Source organism: Gasterosteus aculeatus, chromosome 15 (genome assembly GCF_964276395.1).
Source record: "Gasterosteus aculeatus chromosome 15, fGasAcu3.hap1.1, whole genome shotgun sequence".
NCBI classification, from domain to species: Eukaryota; Metazoa; Chordata; class Actinopteri; order Perciformes; family Gasterosteidae; genus Gasterosteus; species Gasterosteus aculeatus.
The window spans coordinates 11,084,421-11,102,653 of NC_135703.1; the positions used below are offsets into that span (position 1 = coordinate 11,084,421).

Genomic DNA, 18,233 nt, shown 5'->3' on the forward strand with positions numbered 1-18,233 from the left:
ACACATCCTGCAACCTCAGAGTCATCTTTGACAGCAACCTCTCCTTCGAGCACCGCGTCAAACAAATCACTAGAGCTGCCTTTTTCCACCTAAAAAACATATCCGCCCATCACTTCACATCTGCTGCAGAAAGTTTTCTGCAAAGTGACTTTGAGCATTTGGAAAAGCGATATTCAAATGAAATGCACTATTATTATTATTGTTAAAATAAAATAAATAAATAAGCAATCGCTATCAATGAGAGAATATTACCTGAATATGACCGTTCTGTAGTGAATACCGTTTCCTCTCCATAAGTAAAGGTTCTGTGTATCTTCAACGCCTGTATGTTTACATATTCTATTCACTCTACAAGGGAAGCAGTTTTGCACTTGGAGAGCAAATGCGGAGGAATTGACCCCCGACGGCTTCCGTACCAAAACACACGACCCGTTTTTGGAGCGAAAGTTTTCGAAACACCTGACAGGATGCACAGCTCACGTAACGGCAGCAGCGTCACCTCGCCGCATTTATACAACATTGTTTAGGCAGCAACACACCGAGCGACTGTAACAATGGAAGGACTGGAGATGTCTGCGATGATACCGGCTCTCCAGGAGCTAGCGAGGTGAGTGACAGGAGTGAGCTAAGCTAACCGGCTACAAGCACGTCGCTAAGACCTGCGATGGAACCGAGTTGCGAGGCCACGTGGTGCCGTTGATGTTGTGTTTTAGGGACACAAAGCTCCACTTTATAACTTCATAACGCATCGCTTGTGTCGGTGTCCGCAGCGCCTGCGCGGCTGAGTACGACCAGGCGGTGCAGAAACCGCGACAGATCCTCTGTCAGTTCATCGACAGGATCCTGACGGATGTGGATGCTGGTGAGTCTTTGGAGAAGTGTCCCCCACGCACAGTGATGGAAACACACCTGACACTCATTAATGCGGGTGTTATTGTCTTTGTGTTGCATGTTACTGCTTCTAGGACTTTTCAAATTGGGTCATAACTCAGTTGTATGCTGTTACCACTTAGTATATATGCGACTTTATAATTTCTTTTTAGTTACCAAAGTTGTTTTGTATCCTAATCCCGACCAATCAGAGCTGTTTGGTTTGTTTGTCTGTTGTGTGTGTTTTTTTTTTTTTTTGGCCTGTGCTCTCTCCGAGAAGCCGGCCTCTATATTTGGCAATGAAAGAGGAAACAAAATAAAATGCAGCATTTCACACAACAAAAGTTCCATTACTGTAGCGTCAGTATGAGCTCCTGGCTCCTGGTCACCATCTCACTCAGATTGATGGTGTGTCGGGTCGGAGGACCTTCTTGTTTCCCAGGTTGTGAACCAGTTTTTTTTCATCCATCTGTGTTCCTCCAGTCGCTCTAGGGCTGAATAAGAAGTCCAGTTCGGAGCCGGCCTGTGTGATGCTGCTGGACTTTGTGCAACATATAATCAAATCCTCGTCGCTGATGTTCGCCAACCCTGCCTGCCAGCCCGCCCAGTACCCGGACGCCACGCAGAGCTGTGCTGGTACGCGATGCTCTCCAAACATTTGCACATGTCGAAACCGTTTTCCGTATGTATTATTTATGCGTATGTATGTCCCCTCCTTTCTCCCTGGATCTAGACTTCAGTAAGTGGGTCGCTGTCCGTTTGCTTCGCGTGGCGGCCGCTCCGGACTGTGACGTCGTCCACGGGCGGGTCGCCGCTGTGCTGTGCTCTTTGCTTCACACTCTGAGAGCCAGGGCCTCGTTCATCTTCAGCCTCCTCGTTCAGGAGCTGATTCATTTGGGCCGGGACCTCAGCGGCATCCTGCACACCCATGTTACCACGCTGGCAGGAAGTGGACACACTTTGGACATCCGACCATCGACCCGGTGGCCCGCGCCTCTCGAGCGTTTCATTATCTCCCGCCGCTGCGCCTCCTCGTACCTCACCCCGTCTCCGCTCGTCCTCTCCTCGCCGGCCGACCTGGAGTCGCTGAGCGCCGTGACAATCGGCGTCGTCACCGACGCGCTGCGGGGAGTCGTCTCCCGTCGGGACGTCAGCGCGGCCTGGGAGACGGCGTGCTCCTTCCTGGCCAATGGCAACAGCAGGTTGAGGAAGCGCTCCATGGCGATGCTGAGCAGACTCGTGGAGCTGGGAGGCTTCCCCGAGACGCAGGGCCACGAGTTCTTCGCAGCCTACCTTCACCTGCTGGGAACGCACGCTTACGCGCGCACTACGGACGCGAACGTGGATGAGAAACAGCCGTACGACGGAGAGCTGCTGCGCCTGACCCGCTGCGTGTTCCAGTCGTCCGGTGTCTCTCACTTTGAGCCCGTCCACCTCTCGCAGATGTTCGAGTGCGTCTGCGCCCTCGGAGGCTCCGACGTCAAATTGGGCTCTGAGGTCACCGAATCCCTCTGCCTGCTGTTCAGCTTCTTGCTGTCGGTGGCCACGGTTTATGAAAGCGCCGCCTTGTTAAGGAGGCAGCGAGTCACAGAGGTCTGCAGGACGCTGGCACGCACCGTTGGAACAGAAGCTCAGGCTGAAGTAAGATTCTGTTCATTGTCTCTCTCTCTCGTTGTCTTATCGCCCCCATTACATGTATCCGTGCCGCTCGTGCTTCACAGTGCGCCGAGGGGTTTCTTCAAGCCGCACTGAGGGCTGAGACCGCTGTGGTGATGCAGAAGTCTGGAGATGGAGAGACCGCTGCAAAGAGACCCTGCAACTCTGCCACCAAGTCGGTCAGCAAAACAACAAAAACAGCAGCTGAGTAAGTTCATAAACATTCACAGCTGTTCATTTCTCCTTTCACTGTTACGAATATGTGTTTAAACTACTGTACTGAACAGTTACTTTCTTCCTTTCTTTCATTCAAGTATTTGTTTTCGTTGACAGTAGATCAATTCAGACATCACCCCTTAATAATTGATCTTGTTTCTCGGTGTCTTAAGCGAGGTGGACATGCGCGTTGGCAGCGAGGTTTGGGCTGTGGCGAACACTCGTCTGGAGGAACTGCTGACTTTTTTGAACTCCGACGGCCCGGAAACCCAACGGACTCTGTGTGCTCTGGAGGGTCTGGCCCTCGTCCTCCACCTGGCAGCTCGGTGCTCCTCTCCCACCAGGTACCTCACGGGCATTTATGGCCGCTGTCACTGAAGTTCTATATATAATGTCTTATATATCCAATACATTACTATGTAACTTGGGTAATAACTATCGGGTGTTTTTGTTGCTTCTCTATCTCGTTGTTGACAGACCGTCTCCTCTTCTCTGGGTGCCCACTGAGACTTTGGGAAGGGCGCTGAAGAGCTGCCAGTCAGTTTTAGAAGGAGGTCCTGTTCCCGACTCAAACCGCGGCTACTTTCACTCTGCTTTAGGGACCACAGTTAGAGTCCTGGACTCCATCCTCTACCTGAACAGTAAGCGTATAAATCCTCTCGCTCGTACGTCGTTTCTCTACTATTGCTCGTCACCTCCAAAGAATCTTATTTTTACCATCATCCTCTACGAATGACAGTACAAAGCACAGGGTTATTTGTCCGGCATCTGTTTTCATCTGTGCGTGTGTTGTTTTGTGTGTGCATGTGTTTGTGTAGTAAACAGCGACGGCGAGGACGGGCTCCAGCGGCGTGTGTGTGCTCTGCTGTCTCTTCCGTGGGTGTGTGAGAGCAAGTCCGTCTCAGCCTTCAAGGGTTCAGGATTCCCCGCCTGGCTGCCCGCCTTGGCTAAAAGACTCGGCTTCTGTTACTGTGAGGGTTTTATTCTGCATAAAACATCTCAGCAACAGGGGATTTGTGAGATTGCTGAACATGTTGACGACTCTTTGTTAATTGCTATGATTTTACCAGGCCGTTTCCGCTCTGACAATTTGAAGTGACGTCGGACTTATTTGCGTCTTTCCAGCGCCGGAGTTCCGGGCCGAGTGCGTGTCGCTGCTGGCCCTTCAGCGCCGCGGCGTGTGCGAGACGTGGCGCGTGTGCGTGTTCTCCAAGACGTTGCTGTGCCAAGACGAGGCGGTGAGAGCGGCGGCGGTCAAGGCCTTCCCTCTTCTGCTTCACCACCTTGGAAACTCGCACCACAACCTCATCGCCACTTCCCTGCTGTACGCACACTTACAAGTACCAACGATCGGCAAAACAATGTTTGCTTAAGTGGAATTGTTTTGGCATTCCGTTGTTATTTGGTTCCCCGTGATGTTCACGCTGTGCATTCCTACCGTTTGCAGTCCCAGGATGGAGGACGGCTCGGAGCGGGTGAAGAAGGAGCTTGCCAGGATAGTCGGTCAGCTGAGCTGCATCCAATCGGAGGTCTCCCAGCTCAGCGCCAGCCACACAGTGTCCGCTCGCACTCCTGAGATCCTCTGCCACCGGCTCAGCCTTGCAGCGGAGCATTCTGGGAAGACTTTTCCTTCCCTCAGGGCGACTGTTGTCAGACCCTTCCTGCCGCTGCTTGAGCAGCAAGCTCCGAGCAGCGGTAAACAAGGTATTGTGTGATGTGGTATTCAATACTGAGCTTTTACAAATACAGAAAGTCTAAAAGATTCAGCATTACTTATCTTTGGAACAAATTGCTGTGATATTATCTCATCCGGTATTATCTCATTTATCTCCCTTTCTTAGCGTTCCTAGAAGCTCTGCCTCATCTCTGCCAGCATGTGAAACTGGTGGGTGACGACGGCGACTCTCAGGCGGTTCTCTGTGCTCTCATTGGTCTCATGGAAGACTCGGACGCAGTGGTCAGAACGCGCTTCAGCCAATCGGTGCGTTTCCTGCTGTCGGAGACCACCAGGAACTCCGAGCACGGCTCTCTGAGCGAGGTGAGCAGTTCCAGCTTCAAGGCTCAAATGTCTAAACATCCTAAAAACAAACGAAGGAGCACAAAATATTGATTGTTAATATATTATGAATATTGCAAATGAATGTTTAATATGCCACCTTAAAATCATTCTCGTGTTTTTCAAACTGGCCTTTTGTAGATGATTTGTATAATTACCTTTTTTTCTTTTTTTCATTCTGAAAATGATGTGTGTTTCTTGCCGTCTAAGCTCCTGGTCACCCGTCTTAAAGAGGCGTTCAACAGCGCTAAACTCAAAAGGGACGACGACCTGCGCAACACTCTGATCCTCACCACCGGGGAGATCGGCAGGTACGGTATTTTCAACTATTGTCTTCCATCTTTTGTTGTCACGGAAAGTTTGGTTCGCAAAGATATTCAAAATTCCCACAAAAAATTGATAGAAAAAAAGACTTGCTTTGGTGAAAGTTGTTCATCTCTCTCGTCTCCCGTCAGAGCGTCTCAGGGAAGTCTGGTGTCGTTCTCTCTGCTGCGGCTGCTCCACTGTCTGCTGTCCAAGTCGTCCCCGGTGTCCGTAGCTGCTTACGCTCAGATCCGAGCTCTGGCCACCGCCAAAGGTCTTAAACTGCAAACCCTCTTCAGTCAGTACAAGAACCCAATTTGCCAGGTATGAAATCTTTAATGTCGCTTGAATAAATGTGAAGCTGGAGGCCGATGCTACGAGCAGTGCGCGCCAGCTTTAATTTGTTCTTTCCTTCTCCCGTGCGCTTAGTTCCTGGTGGAGTCGCTGCATTCTCGTCACGGGTCGGCCCTGCGAGGCACGCCGGATCAGGGCAAAGAATCGGCCAATCAGAGAGAGCTTGCTCTGGACATCCTGGCTCAGATCGCACACGCTTTTGATTTCCCAGACCTCCACCGCTTCCTCACTGTATGTCATACACGTGCTTTAACTACACAGAAGCCCACATTTTCTGCATTCTACCGTATGTTGCGATAGTACATTGAGACTATATTATGTATATGTACATGTGTGTTTCTGAGCGTGTATGTTTTTATGCATGATACTTGTCTATGCAGAGGACCCTGCAGGTGCTCTTGCCCTACCTGGCAGCGAAAGCGAGCTCGACAGGCTCCGCCCTCATCCGCACCCTGGCCAATGAGCTGAAGGCAAACAGGAGAGAGATCCTGATCAACAACTTCAAATACATCTTTAGCCACCTGGTGTGTTCCTGCACTAAGGAAGAGCTAGAGAGGGCCTTCCACTACCTGCAGGTAAATTCTGTCCTACCTTCTTCTTGCATTGTGATCATGTAACGAGTCGACCCACGGGTACAAAAGAAAACTACTAACAAATGTATATTAAAGGGATTGTTACACAGATTTGGTAGTTATCTATATATTTATGTACAGTCAATGTTTTCAATCCTACCTACACAACTCTCCCACCGTTCTCCTTCTCATCCTTGCCGTTTTTCTGTGAATGGTGGCTAAAATATGTTTGCCAATAAAGAAATGAATAATTTTGTTTTTCATCTTAAACAATTTGATTACCATTGCATTGTTTTTCCTGATATTCCCTCAGAGTGAGACAGAGATCGAACTGGGCTCTCTGCTCAGGCAGGACTTCCAGGGTCTTCACAACGAGCTGCTGCTGCGCTTGGGAGAGCACTACCAACAGGTCCACACACACACATGAATGCTCATGCACATGAATTAATTCACTTTAGTGGTTTGAAACTGGCTCCTGTTTACATGTGTTTTTGTGCGTTTCTATGTAGGTGTTTAATGGGCTCGCTATCCTGGCGTCCTTTGCAACCAATGATGACCCGTACCAGGGTCCCCGAGACATCACCTCTCCAGAACGAATGGTACGGGTCACTTTAATGTGCTGTTAGCAAAGCAATAGTAATACACATGTTGTGGAATTATAACAGACCAAAAGCTTTTAAAACAAACTATTTTTTATTCTTCATTTCAAACACTCCTGTAACCTTTACTTGCACATGATTTTTAAACAGAATTTTGGTAAATGATTGTACATACGTATATACTTTTGTTGTTTTTACTGTATATTATGACATATATTACGTATTTAGTAATCAATCTCTTGCCTAATGGGATTCTTTCCTCTGGTTGTTGTGTGACAGGCGGACTACCTGCAGCCGAAGCTGCTGGGAATTCTTGCCTTCTTCAACATGCAGCTGCTCAGCTCCGGCGCGGGAGAGAAGGACCGCAAAAAGTTGGTGCGTGATGCTCGACTGGCCACTACTTTGATATATTTTATTTGAAAACATAGTGTTTAAGTAGGAGTGTCATCAGAGCTGTCAATTGAGGTCAATATCGCTCACCGCATTAGTCTGTAAACACTGTTGTTTGTCCACTGTGCTTCTGCTCATCCTGCATTGTGTGAAAAGACAACGTCCCCCTGTGTTTGTGCGTAGGCTCTGACCAGTGTGATGGCTCTAATGAGACTCATGGGCTCCAAACACATCAGCTCGGTGCGGGTAAAGATGATGACGACGCTCCGCACGGGTCTCCGATACAGAGAGGACTTCCCTCTGCTCTGCTGCCAGTCAGTACACAAACCCACATGTTGTTTAAGTCCCAAGGAAATTGCCTATCTGTACAATCGTGTTCCGTTATTGAGTTGCTTGAGATATCTGAGATATTTTTTTGTGTGTAAATACCTGGTTCTTCTTGTGGACAGGACGTGGGATTGTTTTGTGAGGAGCGTGGAGACGGCCCACCTGGGACCTCTACTGAGTCATGTTATTGTTGCCCTCCTGCCTCTCATCCCGCTGCAGCCCAAAGAAACTGCTGCCATCATCCGCTTCCTAATACTGGAAAACAGGTAACACACATATGAACAAATAATGACCAAACTGGTCGTGTGCCAAAGGTTGCACATAAGAACCTTTCGAAGTGAAAAAACAAACTAAATTTCATCTCATTCCTGCTTCAATTCACATGTAAAAAAAGGTTTTACAAACTCATAAACTAAGTGGGCGGGGCTTATTCCTACACTCACTGGAAATAAAGGCCCCAAAAAGGTTTAGACAGACTTATGATGTTAGTGATCTAGTTTGGTCTTATTTCCTCCCAGGGAGGAAGTCAACGACTACCTTCATGAGATTTACTTTCTGCCAGACCACCCAGAGCTGAAAGACATCCACACGGTTCTGCAGAACTACAAGAAGGTCAGTACGGACAAGGGGATGATCGTGACGAAGTGAATGCAGACGGCAGCGAGTGTATTTATCGAAACATCTGTGGTTAAAGATGAAAATATCCTCTTAATGTTTGTTAATGTGTGTGTGACTCCATCCAGCTGACAGCCAGCAGCAGCGACTTGGCTGCGGCGCTGCAGCTCTCCATGAGGGCGGTGCAACACGAAAACGTTGACGTCAGGGTTCATGCGCTGACCAGCCTCAGGAACATGATGCACAGCAAGCAGGTACACAAACAAACACACAGAAACACACACAGATTGTTAGATTAATACCTCTGAAAGAGTCCAACTTTTTTATTACTTATAAAATACTATAGAACAGTATTTTTTCAGTGTATTTTGTCAATGCTGTGGATTGCAGAAGTGGCTGCTGCGTCAGGTCTGTGCGAGTGAAGCGGTGGAGCCGGTCATCTCCAGCTTGGTGTCGGTGCTGCTGAAGGGCTGCCAGGACTCGTCCCCGGAGGCCAGGCTTCTCTGCGGGGAGTGTCTCGGGGAGCTGGGGGCCGTAGATCCTGGACGTCTGGATCTGTCACACACTCAAACGCATGGCGACCGCAACACCTTTGTGGTAAGTATAAAATAAATACCGAGGTTACACAGCTTATAACTGTGGCAATATGCTTTAACATACTTAAGTGGAAGTCGGCATTTAGCGACAGTACTTTTTTCTGCAGAGTGGAGTCGATGATCCCAACTTTGCCTACGACCTGCTTAATGAACTGACCAGAACGTTCCTGGCTTACGCTGATGATGTGAGAGCACAGGACTCTTCTGCCTATGCAATCCAGGTACGCAAACACTCAATTTGCACTTTAATGTGAAGGTGATTTTCTGTCGGTACGAAAAAAAAACGAGATCTCCTGTAAATCTGCAAATCCTCGGGTCCCTCGGGAATATATCCGCGTGAAGTTGATAAACAAACAGAGGCTGCTTCAATTGGATGTAATGTCTTGTCTGTAAAATGTCTTTGTGTCAATGTCCTGTAGGAGCTGCTGTCCATCTTTGAGTGTCGTGAGGGTCGATTAGACACAGCAGGGCGCCGGCTGTGGAGAAGATTCCCAGAGCAGATTCAAGAAATATTGGAACCACACCTCAACAGCAGGTACTCATGTTTATACACACGTGGACTTGTAGCACACACACGTTCTGATCCTGTGGTTTAGTTATCTCACAAGTGATTCAGGGGTTGAATTATTTCTTTTTTGTGCTTCTTCTTACCCGTATCTTCAGGTATAAGAGCAGTCAAAAGGAGGTAAACTGGTCCAAGCTGAAGAAGCCGGTGTACTTAAGCAAGAGAGGCAGCAAATTCTCTGATTGGTCAGCCACCTGGGCCGGATACCTCATCAGCAAGGTTTGCTAGTTTATCTTAAGCTGAACAGACACCCCTTACAATTCTGGAATCTGAACATTTATTACCAAAATATAAGGATACAAGGAATTTGACTGAATACAGGCAACAAGCTTGAGACCAAAACACGTTTGATGTGTTTTAGGTGAGACACGAGCTGGCCAGCAAAGTGTTCACCTGCTGCAGCTTCATCATCAAACACGACTACAAGGTCACAATCTACCTGCTGCCTCATATTCTGCTCTACATGCTGCTGGGCTGCACACCTGCAGAGCAACAGGAGGTGAGAACTGTGTTTCTGATCCAGGGTTTTGGGGTTTGTTTTATTTTGGCATTAATTGAACGCCTCCCTCCAGGTAACGGAGGAGATGCTGGCCGTGCTGACAGCGGAGGACGGTCGAGGAGGCGGGCCCGGTCAGGAGACGGCCTCCAGCCTGTCACAGCTCAGCACTCAAACCGTCTTCAGCATGTTTTCTCACCTCACACAGTGTAGCCGCCACTTCCTCTACTCCAAACCCAAACACAGCGGTGAGTCACACCCAGGGCATAAATCTCTGGCGTCTGGGTTTGTAACCACGGCGATAAAACACACATCAGTTCCAGGAAAAGAACTTAAAGTTATTGACCACATTTGTTTGCAGGTTTGTACTTTGGGCTTTAGGTTAAATCATGTGTGTTGCTGAGGTCAGTGACAACAGAACAGATCATTATTTACAGGATAATTATAGTTTATGATTAGTGCAGTAATATTTATCCCTTAGTTTCACTGAACTGAATGTAATCACAAACATTGCTCTTTGGTTCGCTGACCCGTATGATTAACTAACTCAGGAATTATGAAGCTAAAGAGGTTTTATTGCAGAGAGCGGCGACTACCAGCGGGTGGTGGCCTTCCTCAAGGGTATTCCACAGGACGTCCTGGCCAAGGCTTCTCTGCGATCCAACGCGTTCACTCGCGCCCTCATGCACTTTGAAGCATACATCTTAGAAAACAAAGAGGACATCCAGGACCATCTCACCTTCTTGCAGGTCAGTTTAATGTATTTCTCTGATCAACTGTGTGCTCATTTCCTCTGCTTTTATACTGGTGGCATGCAACTGGCTATTTAGAAGAGTGTTGAATATTTGAAAGAATATTTCAGCAAAAATCGGCAAAACAAAATCTTTTGTTTTACGATCCTACAATGTGTTGTGGACAGGAATCTGAAATCCATTATCCAACGTCATGAGTTTAAGTGTTTGTACCTAAAGTAACTGATTAAGTGCAGTCTAACAGTTTATGTCTATCATGTCTAACACTAGAAAAAAATCCTGTTTAAGAGTGTAGAGGAACACATGTTGAGCTATTACACATCTTTATAGATGATGATGATACACTTTAACACCCCATTAACGACAAAAGAACAACAGAAGTTTGCAGAACAATAAATTCCTAAAAATCATATGACAACGTGCTGCTAGAAGTCGATAAACAATCATGTTGAGTCGGTCCCTGTGAAGTGGAAGTTGTAGCTCTGAAATATTTGGTACAAATGGCTGTCGTCGCAGACTCTCTATGCCGCCATGCATGAGCCCGATGGAGTGAGGGGGGTCAACGCATTGAGGAGGGAGGAGCCGTCGCTACGTGAGCAGATACTGGAGCATGAGAGCATCGGCCTGCTGCGAGACGCAACCGCCTGCTATGACCGGGCCATTCAGCTGGAGTCGGACCAGGTACACACACACACACACACACAGTACCATGTTTCATTTCCTTGTTTCTGCTTTTCGGTCTTCACTTTTCTTTTGTGGTGTAACAATCCACTAAGATGTCTCTGCTGCAGTACAGTCTATGTCTTAACTAGCAAATTGTCTACACTGCACCCTGTAGATTTGGTTAAATTAGTCGACCCCTTGGTCCTCCAGGTCATATTTAATTGATTCGTTAAAAATTTGCCGTATAAAATGTGGCCAAATTACAATAATTTTCAGTTCTCAGTTTAAAATAGCAAGCGGCAGTAGTGTATGGTTAAGAGCTATAGTATATTAAAAAACAGCATAAAGGGAAGTGGCCTCTGTATATTTTTAAGGTAAAAGATAATTATTATTTTTTTTTTACGCTGTTGTATATTCCTATAATTATTTCCTCATCGTCCTTTTTGTGAATAGATCGGTCACTATCACGGGGTGATGACCTCTATGCTCGGCCTGGGACAACTGTCAACTGTCATCACTCAGGTCAATGGAGTACTGGCCAGCAAGTGAGACACACATTAAAAAAGAAGTTTAATTTGAATTGAAGTATGACTCTAGGTGGAAACGGTCTGGATGATGTCTTAACTAATGGATGATTGTATTCTTTACTTGGATAACATGTACACGTATGCAAGTAAAGATCCACTGAATATAGCTTTGTGCCCCATATTAAGGCATCAGTGGAAGTCGGAGCTGAACACCTACAGAGTGGAGGCCGCCTGGAAGCTCGGAAAATGGGACCTGCTCGAAGAGTATTTGAGTTCAGGTAATAAAACCCACTAATGATCCTCGAAAACCTGTATCATATTGAACTGTGTATTGAGATATTTAGTGAAACATAGAAGTCAATGACTGTTTTGCTCTGCCATTGTGTCCCCAGACCCCCAGTCCAATACCTGGGGGGTGCGACTTGGCCAGTTACTGCTGTCCGCTAAGAAGCAGGATGCCGAGACTTTCTATGACAGGCTGAAGCTGGTGAGGAAGGAACAGATTGTCCCTCTGTCTGCAGCCAGTTATGAGTGTGGCACCTACCAGAGAGGATACGAGTACATCGTCAGGTCCGTGTGTGCCAGTGTTTTCCTGCAATGGCCACGCTTTGCATGCAAGTATCCGTATCAATAACTTGTGAATCCGGTTAGGCTCCACATGCTCAGCGAGTTGGAACACAGTTTTACTGAGCTGCAGAAACAGAGGGAATGCTCCACCCCCGGCCCCACTCACCTGCCTCCTCATTGGTCCGATCGCCTGGAGATGACCCAAAATTCCTTCAGGGCCAAGGAACCGGTCCTGGCCCTCCGCCGTTCCCTGCTCAGCCTGGGACCACAGTAAGGATGTCGAAGTATTTGTGTAAAGCTGTCACTATTCACCCTCAAGCATTTAGGCTGCATGAGCATTATGCCAGATGGTTTGTTCACACTAAACCATTTGAGAAGACGCCCCCTGGAAAAGGTGATTTGGGATGAGCCATTCGTCAATCAAACTGTAGTCGAGGCGAATTGGGAGGAGAGCAAAAACATATTTTCTATCGGGATAACCTTTCGGTACTGCTTTTCTTTAACTAAAACTTTCCAGTTTTGATGTAACTAATGGTATTGTAGCATCTACGCTAAACTCTCGGACTAAGATGCAAACCGGAAGGAAGAAATCCCGTGTCAATGCCAGATCACAAATCATGCTTTTTGTGTTCTCTGCAGGCAAAAGAGCAAAGCGCTGGTCGGCGAGTGCTGGCTGCAAAGCGCCCGTGTGGCCAGAAAGGCAGGACACCACCAGACTGCCTTCAATGCACTACTGAACGCAGAGCACACACACCTGGCCGAGCTGGTGACCGAGAAGGCCAAGTGGCTTTGGTCCAAGGTATAAGCAACCCTTTTCACAATGTTTCGCACCTGCTTTACAGCTAACACTTATTAATTGTATCACATTTGCTTTCCTATTTACAATTCAGTTGTTTTGATCAAATGAATGCATGATAGTCATAAACAATTTACACTCACACACACAAAACAAACGACACCAATGAAATGTTGGTGTGTCGTCAGGGCGACGTGCACGAGGCCCTCATCGTCCTGCAGAAGGGCGTGGCCCAGTGTTTCCCCCACGACCAGCCGCTCACAGAGCCTCGCAGCCTGCAGACCAAGAGCAAGGCCATGCTGCTGGTGGGACGCTTCATGGAGGAGACGGCCAACTTTGAGTCCAACGCCATCATGAAGGCGTACAAGGTAACAGTACGGCCGAGTTTCACGGAGGCAATACAGCAGATGCTACAATGTAATTTTTGACAGTTAAGAGAACGTCCTTAAGTATCTTGACAACATAGTGAATTTTCTATGACCGACTGAATGGTTATTATTATAAGAAAATATTTGTCAGATGTATGGCGGCAAATCACTGTCGAATTTTGACAGTGATTTGCCGCCATACAGAAAGAGTAGATTGTCGGTTGCAGCCGTCCTTCAAAGTGAGCTTGTGATGTTTCTTAGGATGTTACCAACCTTCTGCCTGAGTGGGAGGATGGAAACTTCTACCTGGCCAAGTATTACGACAAAGTGATGCCAATGGTGACTGATAACAAGCTGGAGAAACAGGGGAACCTCATCCGATATATCGTAACATACTTTGGAAAGTAAGTAATGTTCTGACTTGTGATGCCCAGCCTTTCCGTCCATGATCAAAGTGTCTTTATATTCCGCCATATACGGATTAGTTTCTTTACCATGCGTTTATTTGGGGTTTTTCCCCCTCCCAGAGCCTTGCAGTTTGGAAACCAGTACATCTACCAGGCCATGCCTCGCATGCTGTCTCTCTGGCTGGATTTTGGAGCCAAAGTGTGTGAGTGTGAGAAAGGTGGGTGGGCGATAGTAACTGTAAGGCTTACATATATATATATATATATATATATATATATATATATATATATATATATATATATATATATATATATATATGTGTATATTATATATACACACACACACAGGGCAGTGAGATACTACCAGTGTCCCGCTCGCAGCTTATGCCGCTATGTTGTTCTATGGTGAGCTGAGACAAACGCTGTCCACACATCCCTCCGACACAGCGGGGCGAGCAGATAGACCGATGCGACAGGAGCTGGGAAAAATCAACACGGTGATGAGCGAGCACTGTGCCAACTTGGCGCCGTACCAGTTCCTGACCGCCTTCTCCCAGCTCATCTCCAGGGTCTGCCATTCCAGCGACGAGGTCTTCAACGTCCTCATGAAAATCGTGGCCAAAGTCTTCCTGGCGTACCCACAACAGGCCATGTGGCTAATGGCCGCTGTCTCCAAGGTAGGTGTGTGTGTGTGTGTGTGTGTGTGTGTTGTTTTGAATGAGGAAGTTGAATAATCTATAATCGTTTTATAGTTTTAGTCGTTAAACAAATCAGTTCCCATTGCAAAAATGATAAAATCCCCCATTCTTGTTTGATTTGATTGAATGATTTAAATAATACATTTGCAAGTCTACTAATTGCTTCACTGTAAACTAATTACTTCACATTCACTCCTGGCTGTTTTTTTTTCTTTCAGTCTTCCTATCCGATGCGTATGAACCGTTGTAATCAGATCCTTAAGAAAGCAATTAGTCTTAAACAGTCTCTGGAGAAATTCATTGGAGATGCCAACAGGTTGACCGACAAGCTGCTGGAGCTCTGCAACAAGCCGGTACACACACACACACACACACATACAAGTACATCAACATTAAGCCGTTTTAGCCTTGAAGGTTGGCTAACATATAGTTTGTAAATTCTTAATCTTAAAAACATTATTTTTTTACCTCAAAATGAAATAGGTTTTATTATCGTACGGCTTAATATCATTATATTACTTTCATACCATGTTTCACTGTTTTATATGAGGTATGATATGGACCAACACTGACTGATGTGAATGTGTCGCTCAGGTGGATGGAAGCAGCAGCACCCTCAGCATGAGTGTTCACTTCAAGCAGCTAAAACGTCTGGTGGAGGAGCCGACCTTCAGCCAGATCCTGATCCCACTGCAGTCGGTCCTCATCCCAACGCTGCCGTCTACCGGCGGGGCAAACACGCAGCACGACGCTTTCCCCGGACACTGGGCCTACCTGAGCGGGTTTGATGACAATGTACGAGAAAGAGACTGATGTCATAGATGTTTTAGTAGATGTCATTGCTATTTTATTATCACGGAAATCATCTTAAACTGTTGACGCATCATAACTCTAAACTGTGTGTGTTTTGTTTGTGTGAAGGTGGAGATCTTGGCCTCCTTACAGAAGCCTAAGAAGATAAGCCTGAAGGGTTCAGATGGGCGGAGCTACACCATGATGTGTAAACCTAAAGATGACCTGAGGAAGGACTGCAGACTCATGGAGTTCAACTGCCTCATAAACAAGGTATGAGCTATTTGTTTACTTATGTTGATATTATGGAGAAGTATTGATCATCTGTCCCCAGATGGAGGTAGCACCAATTAGTAACAACCTTTCACTATTGTATCGTCTAATGTAAAGAGATTCTTAACTCTGAACAGGGACTAAAATGTATTGATATACATTGTATAGATAAACAAGTTCATGAATGCATAGTAAGTTTCTATGATCAACTAAGGATATAAAAAAGGAAAAAATCATATCTCTAAATGTATATAGACACGTAATTCCCTGCATGCTTACTTTAAATATACATTATTTTTACACAAATAATACAGTAAATTAATCTTATTTTCTGACGTTTGGAACATTTCATTATTGGCATTATTCTAATTTCCCTTCGACATAATTTATGAGTATTCTAAATTCAGTAAAGTCAATTGTACGTCAATTAAGTTAATTAAGTTGTGTGATTTATATGTTTTGCTACAATTTGTGGTTTTGAGTTCAGTCGCCGCTTCTCCTTCACAGTATGACCAGAAACTGAAATGATAAAAATCCACATAGAATTTTGGAGCAGGTATTCGATTGCACCTAATGACTCAGTGTCTCTGTGTCAGTGCCTACGTAAAGATGCTGAGTCACGGCGGAGGGAGCTGCACATCCGCACCTACGCTGTGATTCCTCTCAATGAGGAGTGCGGCATCATCGAATGGGTCAACAACACCGCTGGACTTCGACACATACTCACCAAGCTGTATAAAGAGAGAGGTATACGCCCACACGAAACCTGAAAGTAACAACAAACCGACATTCAGTTTGTTGAATGTAGTGACATTTGATTTGGCCGTCCTTTTTCTGTGCGCCGTAGGCATCTACTTATCAGGTAAAGAGCTCCGGAAGCTTATTCTTCCGAAGACGGCCCCCTTTGAGGAGAAGCTACGAATCCACAAGGAGGTGCTTTGCGTTCGACACCTTCCTATATTCCACGAGTGGTTCCTCCGGACCTTCCCCGACCCTACATCATGGTACGACCCTACCTCCACCCTATACCACTTTTTCAGAAAGCAGGTCCAATAATAATAATAATAATCTATTCTTATTTTTCAATTTTACCATTCTGGATTTTCAAATGTAGAGCTTCTTGAATAGTTTTAGGGAGGGGGAGAGGAGTTGATCGATTTTTAAGTTGTGGGTAAATTGGGAGATGAGATCTTCCTGAGTAATCTCACTCATTCTCATTGTGTTTACAGGTACAGCAGTCGCTCCGCGTACTGCCGCTCCACTGCCGTGATGTCCATGGTGGGCTACATCCTGGGTCTGGGCGATCGCCACGGGGAAAACATCCTCTTTGACTCTTTCACTGGGGAATGTGTTCATGTCGACTTCAACTGCCTGTTTAACAAGGTTTGGGTTTTTTTCGTCTTAAATTGTCTTTGGATATTAAAAATGTACATACATCATAAACAGATTGGTTTGCTATTGTTATTATATATGAATAAATCTGTCAGTAGAAATTTGTTCTGTTGCCTTTTGCCTCTTTTCCCTGAGGCGCATATTTTCCTCTCCACTAGGGGGAGACCTTCGATGTGCCAGAAGTGGTTCCCTTCCGTCTGACCCAGAACATGGTCCACGCTATGGGCCCCATGGGCATCGAGGGCCTCTTCAGGCAGGCCTGTGAGGTCACCTTGAGACTAATGCGGGACCAAAGGGAACCGCTCATGAGGTACACAAGAAAATATGATCATCAAATGTTCTTTAAAACCTTGTTTCAATGAAGTGCATAATTCACGTTTTTTTAAGTAAAGGGGTTAGTGTACGTGTACCATACATACAGACTGTTTGAAAATCAATTGATTTCTAAAATACTCTCTGTTCCAAATTGAAATATTGCTTTTTTAATTTTCTTTCTAAGTGTGCTGAAGACCTTCCTTCATGACCCCCTGGTGGAGTGGAGCAAACAAGCCAAAGGACTTTCAAAAGCTCAGGCCAATGAGACGGGAGAGATCGTCAATGAAAAGGTGTGTGAATTTTGGAGGTGGATTTTGTTTAGTGAACTTTTTGTACGTGCATTAAGACCAGTGTGCATGTCAAATACAAATATGTCTTTACCTCTTCTTTCTCTTCCAGGCGAAAACCCTCGTGTGTGACATCGACCAGCGTCTGCAGGGAGTCATAAAGAGCAGGAACAAAGTGCTGGGTCTACCTCTGTCCATAGAGGGACACGTCCACTACCTCATACAGGAAGCAACAGACGACAAACTGCTCTGTCAGATGTATCTGGGCTGGGGGCCCTACCTGTAGAACACACCTTTACCTGTAGAACGCACCTAAGTTTACTAAATGTATGTAAAGAAGCTTTCCTGTTATCAAATACTTGCACATACATTATGTTATGAAGAAACAAAATAATTCACTACCGTTTGGTGACGAGCTCTTCATCGTTCCGTTTGTTTGTTTTTGTACTTTCATCATTGGGAAGTCCGGTTTTCTGGAGACCAAATATATTTGTTACATTTCTGTACAATCTCTTGCAATAAAAATGTTTTTGCAGATTTGATTTTGTAGGTAAATGTGTATGCAAGTGTGTCTTCTAATCCGGGGTGGGGTGAGTGGCCTCCTGGGGGTATAATTTGTAAAAAAAAAAAATCAATAGGGTTTTTACACAAAATAGAGACATCCATCCATCCATCCATCCATTGTCAGACCGCTTATCCTGCACACAGGGTCGCTGGAGTCCATCCCAGCCAACTTCGGGCGATAGACAGGGTACACCCTGGATTGGTCGCCAGCCAATCG

General features: G+C 46.1%; 1 protein-coding gene across 1 annotated transcript; it reads left to right on the plus strand.

The window, feature by feature from the left end:
* Nucleotides 1-336: 336 nt before the first annotated feature.
* atr (ATR checkpoint kinase) lies at nt 337-17,992 on the plus strand. The gene is made up of 48 exons (XM_040198788.2): nt 337-607; nt 771-862; nt 1,354-1,506; nt 1,604-2,511; nt 2,592-2,734; nt 2,916-3,086; nt 3,220-3,383; nt 3,561-3,713; nt 3,868-4,066; nt 4,190-4,446; nt 4,584-4,780; nt 5,009-5,109; nt 5,254-5,425; nt 5,531-5,686; nt 5,836-6,030; nt 6,341-6,436; nt 6,537-6,626; nt 6,906-7,001; nt 7,200-7,330; nt 7,466-7,609; nt 7,862-7,955; nt 8,087-8,212; nt 8,349-8,555; nt 8,662-8,775; nt 8,974-9,089; nt 9,218-9,338; nt 9,481-9,618; nt 9,692-9,863; nt 10,198-10,364; nt 10,884-11,048; nt 11,484-11,575; nt 11,744-11,835; nt 11,950-12,127; nt 12,209-12,394; nt 12,764-12,923; nt 13,109-13,288; nt 13,550-13,692; nt 13,816-13,913; nt 14,143-14,372; nt 14,612-14,746; nt 14,988-15,188; nt 15,315-15,458; nt 16,055-16,205; nt 16,306-16,462; nt 16,688-16,841; nt 17,009-17,160; nt 17,350-17,455; nt 17,565-17,992. The coding sequence occupies exons 1-48, from the start codon at nt 555-557 to the stop codon at nt 17,736-17,738; spliced, it is 7,824 nt and encodes a 2,607-aa protein (XP_040054722.2). The 5' UTR covers nt 337-554; the 3' UTR covers nt 17,739-17,992.
* The last annotated feature ends 241 nt before the right edge of the window (nt 17,993-18,233 follow it).